The 21,401-nt window shown below is 41.3% G+C and overlaps 1 protein-coding gene across 1 annotated transcript in view; it reads left to right on the forward strand.

Annotated features, from left to right (window-relative positions):
* Positions 1 to 21,401, forward strand: part of LOC136950677 (poly(ADP-ribose) glycohydrolase-like) — a 79,001-nt gene that overhangs the window by 16,114 nt on the left and 41,486 nt on the right. The window contains 1 exon segment of the mRNA XM_067245119.1: positions 20,216 to 20,257. Coding sequence (XP_067101220.1) covers positions 20,216 to 20,257 — 42 coding nt within the window.

Raw genomic sequence — 21,401 nt, forward strand, 5'->3', positions numbered from 1 at the left:
ACTTTGTTGTGCAACTGGAAAGGCTAGCTACTCTAACTCAGAATGCTGCTGCAAAAAAAAGCAGAACTATTGTGGGTGGTAAATAAGATCATGCTACATCTAGCCAGCAGATCATTTCTTGAAAGTGTGTCAAAGTGGTATTTTTACAGACTGTATTAAGACCGTAGGCGTGAATAATGCATGCATCGTCATTGTCGTCCATCTTTAGCCGAAGAAGCTAGAGAGGATGCAATGGGAGATTTCCTACAGTAAGGTAGATACTGCTTCAAATTGAAAACGGAGACGATCTTTTGATTAAAGACAAGTTCCTTAACCTCTGTTGTCAATATCGCCGATAAAAAGTAAATACTGTTACGAAGCATTTGTTTGTAGGTAACGAACGATAGACGTAGCTAGTTTCGCCGTTCTATGGCAGCTAGTACAGTACTGTATGATGACAGTCGTAGCTAGAGTTGTAAGCACTCGTCACTAGAATGACCAGAACTTTAAAACAAAAGATCATATTTCAAATCTGTCTGCTGTTCTACATTGCCCTCACAATTTATGTATATATATCAACTCTAACATGGCCTGTATCTTGTATTGAAAGTGCTCGAAAATTAGCTCGTCTAATGTATGGTGGACTGAGAAATTCTCCCACGAGTGGATGTCGTGGGAGAATTCCTAATGTGTTAGATGTACTGCTTCAAATTGAAAACGGAGAAGATATTTAGAGTAAAGACAAGTTTCTTAACGTCTGTGTTCAATATCGTCAACTAAAAGTAAAAACTTTTCAGTTACGAGGCTTTTGTTCGTAGTAACGCCAGCTGCAGTAAACCTTTCGTGACCCCGGTTTGGCTGTTCGTGACAGTCGGATATGACAGTGTTGAGCCTCGATTTTTGCAGATTTCTGTGAAACTTTCTTAAAGAAAAATAATCTAGCTAGGTTATGTACACTTTAAATTCAATGTACATACCTTGTTTGGCCAATTTGGTTGATTGTGGAAAAAAGTAGAACCGTTTTTAGTTATGGAGAGCCATCGCGCTAGCTTGGAATTGCGTTATCCCACTCATCACTTCAGTGGTCATAACTTTTAAACAAAATAGTCTATCTTAAATCTGTCTGCTGTTCTGAATTCATGACAAAAGTACGCACATTTCATACGCTCTAACTTATCCTCTATCTTGTAGTGAAAGTGGTTAAAAATTAGGTTTTCTAAAAAAGTAATGCAGACGGAGAAGATGTTTGTCAGAATGGCTCAGTGAAATCGTCTTGATAAAGGATGATTTGCCTAACATGATCATATAAATATTTACATCATTAGAAAGCCCTAAATCTTGTCTTCGAAATGGTATAAACAGTTCAGGTATATTATTTGAAAAAGTCTGCATATTCAGGCAGGAAAGTGTTAAACAGTGTCAAAAATTGACACGGTGAGAAACAGTTCTGTCAGTGCATGACGTCACAATTGAATTTGACTTGAACATTCTGAACCATTGAAACCCATTCATTTTTTTTAGCACTTGAAACTTTAATACCTTAAAAACTTTAAAAGTTATCAATGAGAAAAGTAATAGCACACTAGAGCAGTTCAGACTTTATCAAATGAAGTTTGAACGGTGGTTCTAGCTTAAACGGTGTGAAAGGAGTAGGCGACGGAAAAAAGTGGGAGGAAAATAAAATAAAACTAGAGAGGGTACAATTTCTGGGGAAATTGTAGGGTGTGCTTGCTTGCGTCGGTTGCACAGGGGTCCGTTTTTGAATGACATTTTTACAACTGATATTTCTGTATATTTTATATTAAAAATGCATACTTATTATTTATAAAGATTACATTACAAGAGATTTTTTTGCTGCTCATTTACAACTGAAAATACGAGTGAAGTGTAGAATGAAATAGATGTCTTCTCATTTCCCCTGCAAGAGGCAGCCTCATCGTTGAATCAAAACGAATACAATTGGCAGACCGGTGTAAAAATTGACCTAATCTCTATGACTTAAACGTCATTTTAAGTTTTTCCCTTCTCATGATATTTTCAGGCATTTAGCCTACTCATATTGCATTCATTCATGAATAAACAACCCCTTTGAAGATTATTCTACGACGTTACCCGGCAGTAGAAGATGGAATCGCGATTCAAACAGTACCATCTGCTAACTGAAAATATGCCCCCCAAAACGTAAATAAGCTTGACATTTATTTAGTGGAAAATTGCTCATTCATAAAAAGCTCACTGGTAGCGATCATTGTCAGTAACAACGCAAAATGCGATATAGCCCTGTGTGGAGAAGCTGCCCCGGTAAATTGTACTACTACGGTACAGTAGTAGACTACTGCTGTGTTCGTCTTGGTAGCGATTGCGTTGGTTGAATTGGATTTAACGTTCCGTTGTATGGTTTAGGCTGAAATTTATTATTTTCAAGAACAGATTGACAACGTTTAGGCTGTGGCAATGAAGTTCAGGTTAGTAGTTAGATAGACTTTTGATTTAAGTAAGGGGAGTGCCGAAAATTTTCTGTCGCCGTTTGACTTCCTAAACAGCTGTGTACTGTAGCTAGATGTTTTTGTAGTGTGTCTCGCGTAAGCTACAGCGTTGCAGTGAGCTACACTGGTTTGAAACCACAGGTAATGGTAATTTCACCAACAAATCGTTTACTAATGTCAGAATAAATCCTACAACGAAAATGTATATGTGAGGAATGTTTATTTTAACGATTGAAAACAGATACATCATAGACCACTGTAGTATGTGTTGCCCGGGCAACACAGGCTAATGTCATAATGTTAATATTTCAGTGAAATAGTAGACTACTGTTTCCGAAAGTAGATGTACTTCCTTAATAATATCAGCTTATATTGTACATTACACATCACAATTGTGTGTCATATCACAAAGTAAAATGAGTAAATATTTATCACCCTGGCCTCTTTGCTTGTGGCGTTTCTGCAGCTGCCTTGCAGTAAAGCTATAGTTAGCCTAGCTATCCCCCAAGTTAACAGATGCGAAACGAATGTTCTGCCAAAGGTAGTCACGCGTGTTTTCGTGACGTTAGTGACGTAGTGACGTTAGTAACGTCAGTGACTGTGGCTAGCAAATTAGCCACCGTTAGCTTCACTTTTCGCCACAAAAACTTAACTTAAGCCCAAACCATGCAACGGAACGTAAATTCCAATAGAAGCAACTCAATCGCTACCAAGACGAAACTTTTGACACCTACGTTGTCTATGTAGGCCAAATATTGACTGAGTTTTAGGGGGGCAAAAAGAATAATAATAATAATAATACATTTACATTTAGTCATTTAGCAGACGCTCTTATCCAGAGCGACTTACAGCAAGTACAGGGACATTCCCCCCCGAGGCAAGTAGGGTGAAGTGCCTTGCCCAAGGACACAACGTCAGTTGGCATGACCGGGATTCGAACTGGCAACCTTCGGATTACTAGCCCGACTCCCTCACCGCTCAGCCACCTGACCTCACCTTAATAATAATATATATATGTGAGAGAACAAAGGTTGTGCCCTTGCCGAAGGCAAAGCACACCCAATAAAAATAAGTATGTAGAATAACAATAGTGTTTTTGCTTGCAGCAAACACACTAATAACTAGAAAGGCATTTCCTGCTGAAAATGCGTTGGGATGCTGAAAGATGAAATGATTTTTCTTAAATTGCAGAAAATACAGAAATGAGAAAATACCCGCAAGCTGAAATGAATGTCAAAAATGTGTGAGTCACACAAAAGAGGCAGTGTGGAAACTGAACTGCATCATCTAACAACGCTAAGAGCTGAAATACAATGCAGGAGAAGCTGAAAGCTGAACTGGTAAACAGAAGAAGAAGTAGGCCTAGGCTAGCTAGTCATAAAAAGAATATTATAGTCTTAACAGCTGAAATTATAGTTGGGATAGTAATAGCAGTAGCAGATGTGTGCATTGAGTGCGTTTACTCGGCTTTCTTAGTAGGATTCAATGTGTTGATTGAATGAAACATACAGCAGTAGGGCCGATACAGGAAGACACAGCGACACTTTGTTGCTGAAGGATGATGGTGCAAGTTTTGTCCGTGGAGCGTACAACGATTAATAAAAAGAATCATGTAGACGCGCTTATTGAGTAATCGCATAACTAATTACACATGTAAACGGAGTAATCGTATGGCATAAACCGACAATTGCTAGTAATCGGGTTTCTCATGGTCAAGTAAACGCACTCAGTGGCGTAGTAGAATGAAACAGTTCCATTAGCAATAGTAGTAAAAGAGATATAAGCAGCACCTGCAGTCACTTGTAAATTGTATTAGGTTGAAATACTAACCAATCACCTGCGTGAGACTGAGTGGTGCGTGTCTGTCGTTGCCACGGTGATGGTGCAGCTATGATTGCTAACGCGCTGAGGGCAGAGAATAACAGAAATGTAGCTAGAATCCACACCTCAAACAAGTTAACCTAGACGCAAAACTATACGTACAATCCAAAAAATACGGATATTTTCCAGGACCCAAGACTCTGCCGAAACCAGAGATGTCCTTTATATTTCTGTGCGGTCTGAAATACGACTCCACCGGCAGTTTCAAAATCTTGTGCTTTTTGCTTTCTCTGACGATTTTGTCACCAGATTTGCATTGGTCTCTATGGGGCGAGAGTTGGACTTTGTCTCGCTTTCGTGGGGCTCTGAACAAATGTGTACGTCTGTTGGATTCAACAGACAACTGTCTACGACCAGCACAAAATTTGCTATCTATTGATCCAAAAACGAAGCATGAAGAGCGAAAATTGTGGCAATGCTGGCAAACTAGAAATATTTTTTCAACGACATCCGAAGCTGCCCTCAACTCTAAGCGTTTCAGTCTGCACTCTAGGGTTTCACGTAAACACCCATGTAAATCTCAGAAACGGCTTGAAAAAGTCATGAAACATAATCAGTGATATTGAAAAAAGCTGAATAGATATCAAAACGCTGAATTATTTAAAAATTGTTTAGGGTTTTGTCAACATTTTAAAGTTTAAATGGTGGCTCTAGCTGAAAGATTGAGGAAGAAGAAGGATTTGGAAGTTGAAGAAGTTTGAGAGGATTTGAAAGAAAACTCCATTGGAAACCCATGTAAAAAATATGAATATTGATTTATATTAATTCAAGCATAAGAGGTACAAAGCTGAAAAGTCATAGCACCCATGGCCTGAAACTACTGAATGTTTTGATAGCTGAACGGTTTTAATAGCTGAAGATTTGAAGGCGCTGAAAGGTGCCACGGAAGAAATATAAGATAAATAATAAAAATGTTCCTGCGAAACAGCAGTGAGAATTCTGAAAACCTGAATGGGGATAGCTGACCATGCTAAAAAAGCTGAAAATAGTGAAAATTTTGTAGAAAGTTATAAGCTGAATCTTCGAAGCGCCCGAAAGGTATTTTTGAAAGGGGCAGGAGCTGGACGAAGTCATAAATCTACAGAAAAGAGAAGAACAATGCAAAAAGAGAAATAATTCAGAAGAATTTGAAAATTTAGTAGAAAGTCATTTGCTCAGGTTTCAAATTGGTCCTGGAGCTAACTGATTAAAATGCTGCTGCAAAAAAAGTTGAACTATTGTGGGTAGTAAATAAGATCATGCTACATCTAACCAGCGGATCATCTTGCAAGTGTGTAAAAGTGGTATTTTTACAGACTGTATATTGATGAAGAAAGTGTTTGTCTGTCTCTTCATAAACGGAGTGACTAAGTTCAGTTGAGTTCTGGATTTTAATACGTATTTATCAATCTGCAGATTGGGAGAGAAAACCAGTCTTCTGACCATAAATGACAACACAACACCAAGCTTAGGTCTCAATCAGGTCTCTCTCCGCTCCGAAAGCCGGAGGACCATCTTTTATAGGGCACAAGAATGTAAATAGATTGTGACAGTCAGGCAGGAATGACGTTACAACAGTCTCAGAGAAAAATATTCACTGCTCCCAACACCTGACAACTCTCACACTAGAGAGTTCATAGTTGGAGCTCTCCTTATAGTCATGACAAAGGACGTTTACCCAGTACTTTCTCCTGATCACGAACATCTATTAACCCTGACACATAGACACAATCTACTCTTACTAATAGCAAGCTTACATGAGAACATACTAACTAGTATCCAATGACTAGTTATATTGATTAGTGATTAATGTAAGCACACAGGAAATCCCAATTTCTTCCACAGTCCCCCCTTTTGACGTTTAACGTCAACACAACAAACAAGTTTCATAACATTTCAAAACCTTAACAATCAAACAATACTTTATCTGCTACTACTCAGCACAGCATACATGATTATAGGATTTGAAGAAGTATTAGGTAGTACCCCATCAGGTGAAAAGTACAAAGTCCATTAAGTGAATAGCATAATGACAGTTTATCAATAGTTCTAGAAACATGGGCATATTTCTCTGCTGGACATACCCACTGGTCATGCTCTCGTGAGCTCAACACATCAGGGTATAGGTCAAACACTGTTCATTAAATTCAGAGTATTTCAAACAGTATAAAAAGTAATAAAGTAACGATCTTTAATTATTGTTAACTGATCTGTGGTCAAGGACAGATCTATTCACATTGCATACAGCATTGTATATCAGTTGGAAAATAGAAGGAGGCAAATGGCCATTTATTACATTGGCAAAATAGTCACTTGGTACTTGAGATTACATATCAGACATTTCAATCATTCCCAGGGCAATAAAGTTATCATCAGTCTTGCTTGCTTTTGTCTGTGGCTTGATTTGGGCTACCATAATCTTACTGGCAGCCTTACGAGAGCCTACTGTACACAGCAGGCAGTACACATCTTCCAAGCGCAAAACACAATCAGCACAACAACGATTAACATGCCCAATCCAGTGATTCCTATTTGAATGAGTCGAAAAAAGAAACCCCAAACAGAGGAGGTCAGTCAGCACAATTCCTAGCTTCAGGTTCCCCCAAAGCTGACATTATGTTTTTAATGTGAGCAGCCATACTTGTGATATTAGCAGATTCATCATGGATAAAAGTACAACAGTCATGACCTATCACAGCACAGCTACCTCCCTGAGCTGACAACAGATAATCCAGTGCCATACGGTTCTGTAGCACTACCTGCCTCATGGCCTTCATCTCAGAAGCAACCGCAGTTAAGGCGTCGGCTGTCTCATTACCAATGGACTCCAACCCTACTGCTAAGCTCCTAATATCTCTAAAGGCAGTGATAACACCATACACAGGGAGAATGGCAGCTGAAAAACGTGAAAAGTGACTGTGTACTATTGAATCCACGTGATGTGATCCCAGCTTCTTAGCATCTGCATTAATAATACTTCTCTTGTGGCGGTGCCACCAATGTTTGGGAAAGGGGTGCAGGGGCAACCCATCTACAGGTCTGAGGGCTCCTACAATAAACCCAAGGTAACACGTTCCTGACCAGTCGGCCGGCAGGAAATAATAAGGACTCTTACCACATACCCACATGGTGCCATTGTTAGCTGCACGAGGAACCCAAAATGGTGATGCCCTTTTACTTACAGGTCCATCTGCAACAGGCAAATCATGCAACAGGCTGTTAGCATACATACCGTTTTGCAGTGTGTCGCATGGATCCATGTCGGACGACCCTCCACTTTCACAGCTGTGTGAGTCACCAAGAGAAACCAGGTATGGACCGGTCCATCTCGGTGAGAGGGCAGTCCTCCGTTTGTGCACTTTCAAGTACACGTAGTCTCCCGGTTGATAGGGATGACATGGCTCCCCAGCGGGCAGCTTTCACCTGTGAATGCACAACCCTGGCTGCTCTAGTTAGGGCAAAACAAAAGTTTAACATTGTATCATCCATCTGGTGGATATCCATCTGTTTCAATGATAGTGGGGAAGAGACAGGCAATCTCATTGGTCTCCCTAAAACGATCTCATGTGGGGAAAGTCCATTCCTCCTCTGGGGAGTGGACCTCATGGCCATAAGAGCTAGTGGGAGTGCATCAGGCCATTTTAGGCCAGTCTCTTCACATATCTTGGCTAGTTTGTTTTTCAAAGTTCCATTTTGCCTCTCCACTGCCCCTGCAGACTGTGGGTGGTAGGGACAGTGGAAATGCTGGTTGATCTGGAGCGCTTTACAAAGTTCCTGAACAATTTGATCTGTGAAATGTGAACCTCTATCACTGGACAGTCTTGTGGGGGTCCCATATCTACAGATCACATCTCTAATGAGAATCTTGGCTATCGTGGTAGCATCAACTTTCCGACATGGGTAGGCTTCTACAAATTTCGAGAACATGTCAACAATTACAAGTACATATTAAAAATTACAACACTTGTTCATCTGCATAAAATCAATTTGTAAATGAATAAAAGGACCACTTGGTGGCGGGTGGGCTGCGTCTCTTCTCTTTGGTCCCTTTCCGGGATTATGCTGCTGGCAGGTATGGCACTGAGCATGTTGCTCAGCCTTTGTGGAAAAACCAGGTGCAAACCAATCAGTATTTACTATTGAGACCATACCCCCCATTGCTCGTATGGGCACAGCCGTGCGCCATGCGAGCTAACCAAGGGAACAATGCACGTGGTGCCACCACGCGGCCGTCGGGGTGGCTCCACACTGCCGAAGTTGGATCTTTCACACAGCCAACGGATAACCAACCATCCCTCTCAGTGTTATCAGCAGAGGCTTGAAGGTCCGCCACATCATGAAGAGAGGGAGTGTGTGTTTCCGGTTGCTGAGACACAGAAAAAAAATAGAGACCTGGGACACATCAGAGGATTTGGCCGCAGCCTTTGCTGCTAAATCAGCTCTAGCATTTCCTCTTGAAACATCATCTGTATTGTTAGTATGAGCCTCACACTTAACAATAGCTAGCTTTGTCGGTAGTAGTATTGTAGATAACAAATTATCAATCATCTTTCCATTCTTGATTGTCTTGATTGCTCCACCTGAGGAGTTAATGAAACCTCTTTCTCGCCATATGGCACCAAAATCTTGAGTAATTCCAAATCCATACCTCGAGTCAGTGTAAATATTTACAACCTTGCCTTCTGACAAACAACATGCCCTTGTCAACGCAAACAACTCTGCCTGCTGTGCAGTGCATTGTGGAGATAGTTTACCAGATTCGAATGTCTCACTGTCCGTGCAGACCGCATATCCGGAGTTTAGGGAGCCATCCCATGCTCGGGACGAAGATCAATCTACGTACAACACAAGTTCAGCATTATCCATAGGTTTGTCAAACAAATCAGGTCTGGGTGTTAGCACTTTATCGACAACCATCTCACAGTCATGTGGTTCACCATCATCAGGGGTGGGCAACAATGAAGCTGGATTTCAATGGGGAGCATCTATGGATCGTAATGTTACTTTGAGTCAACAAAATCAATTCATACTTTGTGGCTCTGGTGGCTGACAGGTGTTGAGTTTTGGTGCGTAACAGAAGAGCACTTACTGCGTGAGGAACCATCACTGCCAAGGGCGACCCCAGCACTATATCTGTAGTTGCTTCCACACATGTTGCCGCAGCACAGACTGCTCGTAAGCACGGGGGGAAACCTGCTGCCACAGTATCTAAAGAAGAACTCACATAGGCGATAGGCCTCCTAAGATTACCATGCTCCTGGGTCAGTACACCCTGGGCAAACCCTTTGGCCTCGTGGCAGTACAGTGTGAATGGCTTGCTGTAGTCTGGCAGACCGAGAGCTGGCGCCTGGGCCAAAGCCTGCTTGAGAGATACAAATGATTTATCAGCTTCAATGTTCCACAACAAATGAGTATCAGTCTGGCCCTTCATTAAATCGAGGAGAGGTCTAGCCAACACAGCATAATCAAGGATCCACTGACGACAATACCCGGCTGAACCTAGAAAAGATTTGAGTTGTTTTGGTGTTCTAGGCTTCGGTATCAATCGGATGGCCTCCACTCTATCAGGAGTCAAATAGTCGCTCTGTACCTTTGAGTGTATGGCCCAGATACTTGACCTCCTCAGACCATAACTGCAGTTTTGCCTTTGAGGCCTCGTGGCCCTTCTCAGCCAGTGCATGTAATACAGCGATAGTGTCCTGTTGGCAGGAGGCAAGATTCTTAGAACATATCAAAAAGGTAATCAATATACTGCACCAGAGTAGAGCCGGGTGCTAAAGTGACATCCTGGAGGTCCTCTCGTAATGCTTGACTAAACAACGTAGGTGATTCGGTGTACCCCTGTGGTAGAACTGAAATGTATAGTGGACCTGGCGAAACGTGAATGCAAGCAGATACTGGCTCTCTTCTGCAAAGGGAACAGAGAAGAAAGCAAACAATAGTCATTCACAGAGCAAGCAAGTAACAAGGTTACTTGCTAAGTATCGTAACAGGGTTAGGCACAACAGGATGTATAACACAGGCATTACCTGCTTATAAACCCATAATAAACTTCCAAGTATTTTATTAGCCTTAAAGGATCAAATTGACCTTAAATCTACCTATGACTCCTTGTTTCAACAAAGCATCAATAACTGGGACAATACCTTTCCCTACTTCTCTATTACTAGCATACTGAGGTACGGTTCTCAAGAGTTGTACTACAATCAATGATAATAACAACTTGGGTAGCATTCTTAATGCGCCCAATATGATTAGTGTGTGTGGACCACAGTAGCTCAGGCCCAGCTTCTAGCAAGGCCACATCTGCGGTCGCTAAAATCTCTGCATTCCACTGCTGGGGGATGTGTATGGGATTGCTAGGCTAAGTGTTCTTTATCCTAAGGAATAGATAAGAAAAAGTCAGTAGTCATTTCATTTCGGTTCAGTTTGCACAACAAATTCCTTTCCAACAGATTTACTTGTTACTTACTTTTACATAGTTGAAAGAAATACATGTTCATCTTTCAAAGATCCATCTATCCACCCATAAGAGCTAACTGACAGTTGTGTCCACAGGAATCCTAGAAACTACCACTATCATCTCATTGATTTGGGTACTGTGTACTGTTGACCTAGCTAACCTAGTAGCTCTGTGTCTTACTTGAAAAAGAGGAGCTCTCTGCCTCCCCTATTCTTGATTATTATTATTTTGATGGTGGCTGTTTACTGTGTGAGTGTCCTTGAGCAGGCCACAGCAAGCTCTTCGTTCTGAAGAAAACGGGAGGGGTTGAGTGCAGTAGTATGGATTATATGACTGAAGGGTACTGACTATTTCTGTATACTGTGACAATAACCTGCCCTGTGGCGTATCTGTTTACAGAGTATGCACATATCCCTGTCTATCTCTTACTCCCCTTGCTGCCTGCCCCTGGCTCTCCTTTTTCCTTTAAACATATTATTTTCTTTCTGTAAGACATTCATTTGCAATGTCATTAATTTCTCAACTTTCTTTTCTGAATTCTCCAGCATCAATGTACAATTATGTTTGACATAATCCATAATCATATCAACAGTTTTGTTCTCCCAATGTAGAACCTGTTTCTTAACTTCTACCTGGAGTTCAGGAAGCAATCCACATATGAACACATAACAAAGTGGCATGGGGATGCAGCTGCTGTAAAACCAGAATGTTTTTCAAAAATCCTAGTAAGTCTTTCCAGATAATCTGTAGGATCCTCATCTTTTCTCTGTTTGCAATCATACACTTTGCTCCAGTCAAGCAACACCCCTTCGGTATTACTGCCATTAAACACCATCAGGAATCTATTTCTCAACACACCGGGCTGGAGTGCAACCTCTAACCCTTGATTCAAATCAATAAAAGTATGTATGGCATTGATAACTATTTGCAAATCTCTTAGAAATGTTGCTGAGTCCTCTCATGTCAGGAAATCCCTTTCCTAGCTCCCTCAGCTCAGTAGTGCTTCTTCTGTTCTTAGGCCTTCCTGACTAACCTCACCAATCATATTTTCTGTGGTATGAACCTCAACCTTCTCTTGTAGGTTCTGTGCTGGTTGCACCTGACCCGCTGCTTCCACAAACACTGCATTTTCCCTATCTCTGGCTCTCCTCTGCATAGCCACAGCTATAGCAACAATCTGATCACGTTTTAACAATGACTCCTGGACGCTCTGTCTCTCAAACTGCTCTAGTTCAATTCTAGCAGCCTCTTGTTTGTCTTGCTCAAAACGTTCTAGCTCACTTTTCTGTTCATCTTGTCTCTGTCTCTCAAGACGCTTTGGCTCATTCCTAGCTTCTCTATCAGAATCAGTTTTAGCTTGATCTGACCGTATTTTCTCAAGATAGACAATGCCACATCGTCTCGTAGCTTCAGTTAACCATATCATAAACATTGGCCAGCTGACAAATTGTTTACACTTCCCACTTGTTTCCTTGTCTTTCAAAACCGCTTTTTTTAGACTCTCCGATATTTTTTACGTCAAACGTTCCCTCATGATTAGTCCACGCATGCCATTTCTCAATGCTTGATACTGCTTGAATTCCATGTAGCTCAAACATATATCTGGCTGGACTGTTCGCAGGTAACAACGTCTCTATCGTTCTCATAGTGGAAGCTAAATTACCCATACTGAAATTACAATGTATCTGAATACAAAGTATCTGTAACAAATCTCATAACGGTAGGCTATGTAGCCAACTCTTATGATTTACTGCAGCAAGAATCACACAGCACTTTAGAATATAGTCACAAAATCACATAGCACTATTAAACAGTCGCACAATCTCATAGCACTGTAAAACGGTCACAATATTGAAGAATAAAAAGAACTACAATATCATGTGGTAGTGAACTACAAATATGGCCTTTTTCAAGCCAAACTATCCTCGCCCTCCGGCGCTCGATCATGGGACGCGCCTACAAAGACCCAACCCTTTTGGGAACGCGCATACAATAATTTCCTCAACTCCGTTACCTCATAAGTAACAAAATAATCACAATTCGTGCTTAAGAGAGACGAGTTAATCCATAAACTGCCAGTCTATCTTTCCCTCAGTATTTGATTGTGTCCCTCGCTGATCATTTAAATGCCAAGCTTGTCAGTTAAAAGCCTAACTTCCCCTTTACATTGTCAAAGTATCCCTAACTTGTTTAAAACAACTTTACCCTTAAAAGTTGGTCTCTCGCATAAAGCCTGTGACCCTGATACATTATGACCGCCCACCTACTGTGCTTGGTCTTAAGAAAAGCCCAAAACAAAACTTAATACAGTTACAATTCAAACCAAAATAAAAGTCCCACTAAGATCTCTGTTCAAAAGAGAAAAGCCCAACACAAAACTTAATACAGTTACAATTCAACTTAATACAATTCAAACCAACATAAGATCTCTGTTCAACTAAAGTTTTCAGCTGTAAACGTGCATTTTAAAAGAAACACATACCTTTCCTTGTTTGGTTCACCCCTGGTCTGCATCTGTAAAACCATACTCTCTGTTATCAGATCCTTTTCCCCAGATCAAGAGTATGGGACGTATTCTCTTAACGGATCCTTTGCCTCAGATCAAGAACACAGATTGTTTTCCATACTTTTTCAATACTTCACACGACCAGAGTTCTTGTACGCTATCAGAGTTTGCCAACTCTGACCAAGACAAAGTAAAAATAGCAAGTCAATTAATGACCCAAATTTACTAAACCAAAACTCTAATATTATCTTCCTCCTGTTGAGGCCTAACAGACTCTGGTCTGCTAAGACCAGGCTCCCAACTGAACGTCACAATAAAAGGTTCTTAAATTGTTTACGTTACCAGCATCGCAGAGGGACAGCAGGCGCACCAAGCATAAAGCAGTCCGTGAATGGGGTTTTGGAAAAGGATCCCCTTACCATTTAGTTTTGTGCACCACGGGTTCTGCTTTATACTGGTGCTGCCGTGGGTCTCTTCTGGATATGGTTCTGTAATCCTGCCGCTCGACAACGCCAATTGATGAAGAAAGTGTTTGTCCGTCTCTTCATAAACGGAGTGATTAAGTTCAGTTGAGTTCTGGATTTTAATACGTATTTATCAATCTGCAGATTGGGAGAGAAAACCAGTCTTCTGACCATAAATGACAACACAACACCAAGCTTAGGTCTCAACCAGGTCTCTCCGCTCCGAAAGCCGGAGGACCATCTTTTATAGGGCACAAGAATGTAAACATAGATTGTGACAGTCAGGCAGGAATGACGTTACAACAGTCTCAGAGAAAAATATTCACTGCTCCCAACACATGACAACTCTCACACTAGAGAGTTCATAGTTGGAGCTCTCCTTGTAGTCATGACAATGGACGTTTACCCAGTACTTTCTCCTGATCACGAATATCTATTAATAGGGAGGACAAACCCGTTTGAGCGTTTTTCCTGAAATACGTTTTAATAGTTATTCCTGGGGAAATTATGGAATTAAATTACATATTAACTATACTGAAATACGTGTGCACAATAATATCAACAATATTTGCTCAATTTAGACGTTTTTAAAGGTTTTTAATTTTACCTCGAAGCTACTTCCGTTAATCAGCTGTTTGTGAAAAAGAGGCTAGTTTTACGACAGTGACTTTGGATGTAGCCTACTTTAACATGCTAGCTGATTAGCCAGTACGAGTGAGATATGTAAACAGCTACGTTAACAAACATCTTGTTTGTAAAATATGTAGTCTTAAATACGATGGGAACACATCACATAAACAACTCTAAAACGTCCGACACGCCAAATGTTGTCATTTTTTGACAAGCGTCCCTGAAGCTCAAATTCCGAGTCAGAGTTCCATGAAGCTTTTCATTGCAGTGAATGGGGTGGAGAAGCGTTTCTTCTCTTATCTGTACTCTTGTATTGTCCAGTCGATTTATAATAACATGTTATCAAAAGTGGACCTCTAAATTACTTTTTGTTGTCTTTATTCAAATGAATGTAATTTTAATTAAGTTATTCCATTGAAACATAATACATGTAATATAATAATGACACGACTTAAATTTGTTCAAGAACAACAATGTTTAATATGCATATTTAATAGGAAACCTAACTCATTTTCCAGAGGGAATCAAAAAACCAGTTAACCCATTTTAGCCAATATGGGATACTGGAAAATTATTCCCCGACCCCTAGCAAAAAGGCGATCGAGCAAGCTCCTGGAAAATGTGTAGCTAATTGAAGGCACGTTCATCTGAAAAAGAGAGAGAAAAAAGTGCACATTTGTAACATACTTATTGACAATAAGTTACTTATAAACATATTTATGAAAACTTCATTTTACTATACAACCTCACTGCAAACGGAATGTGCTGCTACTGTTTCATTTTCTCTTCATACCTGAAATTAGAAATACATAAATTATTAAATATCAATATCAAACCTGATCAACAGCCTTACTAGAGTAAAACTGCCAATATTTAGCTATATAAACATCCTATAAGAGATAAGAATATATGCAGAGGGAACTATTTACATCAGAAATCTTACATGAAAGAAAAAGATTATATTAGATACACAATAGTTACAAATAATTATACAGCTATCTTCAACCTAAAAGAAAAGATTAATATTAGAAGATACACAATAACTACAAATTATAGCCAATGCCCTACTCTACACTGTTGGCTTTTAAAGCCCGCTCAACAGTCTAACTGCCAATGCCCTACTCTATACTGTTGGCTTTTAAATCCCGCTCAACAGTCTGCCAATGCCCTACTCTATACTGTTGGCTTTTAAATCCCGCTCAACAGTCTGCCAATGCCCTACTCTATACTGCTGGCTTTTAAATCCCGCTCAACAGTCTGCCAATGCCCTACTCTATACTGTTGGCTTTTAAATCCCGCTCAACAGCCTTGCTTTACAACCTATGTAAATCTGACTTCATGATTTAAATAATCATCTAAAAGAGGACATTCGTAAACCCCCTCCTCTTCGTCCTCACCCTCGTACTCTACAACAAGTAAACTACCTGTGCTACAGCCCACTACTCTACCTGGATACCAGCACTCCAACCCATCATCACTATCTATGTACATGTGCTTTATTTTCCTGCCTATCATGTCTGCAGCACTGACAGACAACAACTCCACATACCCCTCCTGAAAATCGGACCATAAATCAAACCACCACAGTCTCTTTTCCCCATCATATCTTACATGGGAAATGGTCTTACCATTTACCTCCTTTTCCCCTATAACTGTGGCTCTGTACCAGACTTTAGTCCCATCTTCATCAAACCCATGTCTGATGATTTTACCAAGGAGCTGGTCTGCCGACTGCACATCAGGTACTATGACCTTTGAGAGCCCCCCCCTCTTCCTACCTGAATCCCGAACAAGTGCCTGCTGCTTCTCAGCAAGGCGTATAAATTCAGCCTTTGCCTCTGCAAAAACATGTGCTGATGCACACCCATACTGCCTATCCTCAGTGTCCTCCAACTCTAGAGGTGCCTGAACTACACTCCTAAGATTCCTAGTGAGAGTCTCTAAAGGCAATCTTCTCCTGTCCTTACTTAGATTGAAGACACCATTCTCATTTTTCATCCCTAGTACCACCCGTCTAAACCTCAACTGTGCTGATACAGCTAACAGTTTGGATCTCTCACCTAAACTCTCTAGTTGCTCATCTATTTCATCTAAAGTTGTCCACAAGCCCCCATACTTACCGATCTCCAATGTCAGCTTTTGCTTTGTGGCAACATCCCTAACTTCCCTCTCTCTCTCTTTGACCCTAGACGCCTGCAAAATTCTAAGTCTCTCATCCCTAATGGCTTGAGCACGCTCACAGAAAACGGCTCTCTGTTCTTGCACTGATGCTCTAGCTACAGACAACACCTGTGCTTTCCTGTCTCTATCTAACCCTGACAGCCATTCCCAAGACCGATTCTGCTTGAAAAGCATCATGCCCTCTAGTGTGTTGACCTTTGCCCTAGCTTTCTCTCGAAGAAGCCTATCAAAAACCCCAAAGTCGCGCTCACAACTGACATTGGTTTTAGGTGCTGAGGCAAGTTGGGCAACCAATTCCTCAGACACATCTGCATAGCGTCCATGCACTAAGTGGTCCGCTAGCATGCTGCTACACACCTTAACCAGGCTGGCTAAAACTATCTCGACAGCCTGCACTGTCAAACCATCAAAATCTATGTCAGTCTTTCTAGTCAAACACTTTAAAACAGGACTATCATGAACAGCTATGTCCTCAAAGAGAGTCACTTCCCCTGTAAGAAGTGAAGCTCCATCCACCTGCCACTCTCTAAGCTTTCTGACAAGCTCCTGATACCTGCCATTCATTACCAGCACATTTTCCTTCCTAGAAAGTGCCTCCCACACAGGATCAACAACTAACTTCCCTACAAGCCCCAAGGCCCGACAACCTGCAAGGAAATGAGGAACATTAAGATCCTCATACACAGCCTCTACTAACCTATTGGCACTTCTATTGGCACAAGAGAAATCCAAAATATCCCTACTCAAAAAATACAAACCTGCTGAGTTGTAAAAGGTGACATTTGCCCTGTTTCCCTTAAAAGGAGCAAGGGGAACGAAATCCGTTCCGTTCCTGTCCATCAAAAATGTTCGAAATTGAACCGGCTTGCCACTCTTTTCACAGCCACGCTCTTGAATGAGCTTACACACTATTCTCAAAAGGTGTACAGCTCCGCTTTCACCACAACTCTTCTGGAAACCGGGGTGCCTAGAGCTTCCAATCTCTGCACTGCCAAAAACCATGTCTTCCCAGGTAGACAAGGCAGTGTTTGCTTGATGGGCCAGACCATCAATGAGATGCAAACCACAGAACAGCTCATTCACCACACAGAGTCTTGCTTTCTCTACCTCACTGCACTGATCAAAGTCCTCAACTATGTCAGGCAGGATACTGGCTCTGTACTGAGCTAGTATTTCATTGAACCTCTTCTCTGTGCTAGCCCTGTCACTCATCAGGTTCTTAATTTTGGAGAAAATGTCTTTCTCACAAAAATCACTAACTTCTTCACCACCACTGCTAACAACATCATGAATCATCTCCCGCACAGTATCAAACGTGCACTGGGCAGAACCGGATGCTTGTTCTCTCACACCTAAATGGAGTCTGGTACCATCCTTTAAAAAGATGCCTGCAGTGCCATATTTGTGTCCAAACTTACTTGTTGCATCTGTGCAAAGGGTCAAGTTATTCTCTGACAACAGAGTACTTTGCAGATGCTGTAACGACACCTGTCTTGCTTCCAACACCATATATTTACAAAAAGACTGGCTAGGAAGCCTTCCTATCTTGGACCTGCCAAGCTTCTGCAACACAACTTTCACAACTTCAGATGCTTTGGTGGAACTCACCCCCATAGTTGTGATCAAATCCATGTACACCTCCCTAACAACATCTGAATACCTACCATGCTCAAAAGTGGGGACCTGCCCTTGTATAAACCTGTCTAGTTCCTCCTGTGCGGCAGCATGTTCCCCTTTCCAAAACTGCACTTGCTCATTTAAACTCTGAACCTGCTCTACTAAACTAGACGCTCTACCACTTACCTGATCGGTCTTTCTTTTTAAATAATTAGAACGCAGAGTCTCCCTCCTTTTCTCAATTTTCATTTGTGATAGTCCCTGACTCAGACCTACTAACCTTTCTTCTAACTCTTCCTTGGCCACTTCCAACACACTGTTCTGAAGCCTAAGGCTCTCAGCCTCCTGCTCTTTCAGTGCTAGCCTATCTTCCCTCCTCTTCAACTTCTTCTTAACCAGTGATCTGGAGCTATGGTTATCTGAGAACCTCTGACTACACTTGTCTAGCTTACACTGCAAGCTGCTGATCTTAACCTCAGCCTCATACAGCTTCAAACCTCTCTCTTTCCTATCATTGTCTATCCTATCTTTCTCTTTAAGCAGAACCTCAAAGTCCTGCACTAATTGATCCCTTTCCTTCAGTTCCCTTTCTAAATCCACAACAACCTTGTCTACGTCCCTGACACATTCCAGTTCGATACTAGCTACTAGCTCCTGGCTCTCAGCCTGTGTACATTGACCAAAATTAACGGATTTCTCTTCAAAAGCGACCCTTTCTCTATGTACAAATCTACGATTCCTTGACAACGCTCTCTTGATATATGTACTTACCCACCTCTCAAGGGCCCTGCGATCATCTACATTTAAAACAAAGTTGTAACACAAAATGTCAACTACACTTTGAATCACTGTACCTACATCCATCAAAGATACAAACCTGTGAATCTCAAACAAGACCCTATTGGTCAACAACTTGATATCGATCTTATCTTTCTCTCCTGATAAATTATGCAACTCTACACCTAATCTCTCACATTCCCTGAACACCATACTACCTTCACTCTTTGTCTCTTTGCTGCAGCTCATGTTGTCTTGCTTGTCGTCTGTCAGTAATGAATTATTAGATTTGAACTAGTAACTCCTCACTGACAGGGGGGGAGGGGTGGACAGTAACAATTGATTGGCTTAATCTTTGTATAAGTTACAATGTGTTGCTGGGGTGTTTGTGTGTGTTGCTGGGGGGGAGGGTGCTTAGCTGGATATAATTGGTTTGTTTACTCTGATTAATACCCAATAAGATCATATCCCCTGTCACTCACTTGTGCCCCTCCCCCCTGTCACTGTGGTAAATTGTAACATGTTCCCGCCCTTTTATGATAGACCAATAGTAAGCAGTTTAAAAAAAAATAGAAGGGGGTTTAAATATAAGTGCATTTGTCTTTAGACTTTACTTACCAACAATTATGGAAAACAAACTCCAACTCCTTCGAAAGCCACGCGTGTGGATAATCGGCAGCTCGCTGATTTACTGGCTTGAACGCCACCTGACCGCCACACGGCCACGGGACACAGCCACCCTCGGCTTGATGTGCCAGATTGAGTGGATGGGGAAGAGGGGTATGAGATGGGAGCAGCTCCTGCCTCTTCTCCAGAGAACACCGGGTCCAGGTCCCGACGTAATGATCGTACATCTAGGCGGAAACAACCTGGCCTCTCAAACGTCGTGTTCTCTGATGATCCAAATGAGGAACGATCTTGGATGGTTACTGCAAAAGTACCCCAGTACCAAGATCATATTTTTAGATATTATCCAGCGACGGGTCTATCGGAACCATGTACCTGGTACCAGTGTATATGGGATTGAACGGGCCCGAAGGCGTGTGAATGCCGGCATAGCCGCCTTTCTGGCTGATAGGGGCATGTCTGGCATCCGAAACAGCAACATCCATCATAAGGATGATTGTTATTTTAGGGACGGCGTTCACCTAAATTTCAGGGGAAACGAAATGTTTCTTTTGAATGTCCACTCAGGTCTGAGCAAGATATTGTGAAGACTCCCGCCTAAAAGCAACAAAGGCTCTTTTAAGAGCCACCTAAATAACCCCAAAATAAACTTTCACTAATGCACTCAGTGAAAGTCACATTGAGCTGATCACTGTCACTCATTCAAATCCAAATGTCCTCCACCACCTTTCACACAATAGCCTACTTAAATTTGGGATTGGCTAAATTTGTTGTTTAATCTATGTGATATATAATTGTCTCATTATGTGCTGGTGATTGAAGATAATGCAGATCAGTTCACAAAAAAAGTCACTAGATGGCGGAGTTGAGGGGAATATAAAAACGCGCCTTTTTACGAGTATGAACATACTTTTTTTTAAAATAGTAAACCTTGCAAGATACAAGTATACTCAAAATACAAATGTTATATGAAGCCCAATGTACCAAAAACGTCAAAACGCAACCATGTCATGCCACTTAGGCACTGTAAAACTAAAACAAAGCCAGTATACCATCAGTCTGTCGTGGGCATTCCAAGCTAGGTAGCTAGCTACTGTCAGAATTCAGTAAATCACAGGCACTCCTCGGACTTAAGCTCGATTATAAAAAAACCCCCAGCTGGGAAATGTTAGAGGTTTTCACAGTCCTGTAGAGGAGACCTTCATGAACAGAATGACATCAAATTGAGGCTGTGGCATTGAAGTTCAGGTTAGTAGCCAATGGCTCAAAGTACTCTCAGCCCATTACAGACGTCTTAAAATGGGAAAACCTCTGTGCCACATACGGGATGGTATTGGCACAGGGATTGGCTCTAATTTGAGTGACAGGTTGATTCACCAATTGAAAAACTCATCTGGGAATTTTGATTTTTGTAAGGGGAGGGCCGAGATTTTACTGTCGCCGTTTGGCTTCCTAAACAGCAATAGAATTACAAGTTTCTCTAAACCGCGTCGCGTACAGCATAACAGTGAGCTACACTGGCTTAAAACTACAGGTATATAATGATAATTGTACCCATTAACTGTTTACTAGTAATATTATCTCATAATAAATCATAAAACGTTCATTGATATGTGAGCCATGTTTATTATTTTAACGATGGAAAACGGATGTATCACAGACCGCTATCGTATATGTCGTCCAACAGAGGCTAATTATGCTAACGTCTCAGTCAACAAGCAAAAATTGACTACTGTTTTCGAAAGTAAATGTACTAATAATATCATCGTACATCGTATTGTACATTAAATCTCACAAGTGTGTTTTTTATG

This window comes from Osmerus mordax, chromosome 10 (genome assembly GCF_038355195.1).
Source record: "Osmerus mordax isolate fOsmMor3 chromosome 10, fOsmMor3.pri, whole genome shotgun sequence".
NCBI classification, from domain to species: Eukaryota; Metazoa; Chordata; class Actinopteri; order Osmeriformes; family Osmeridae; genus Osmerus; species Osmerus mordax.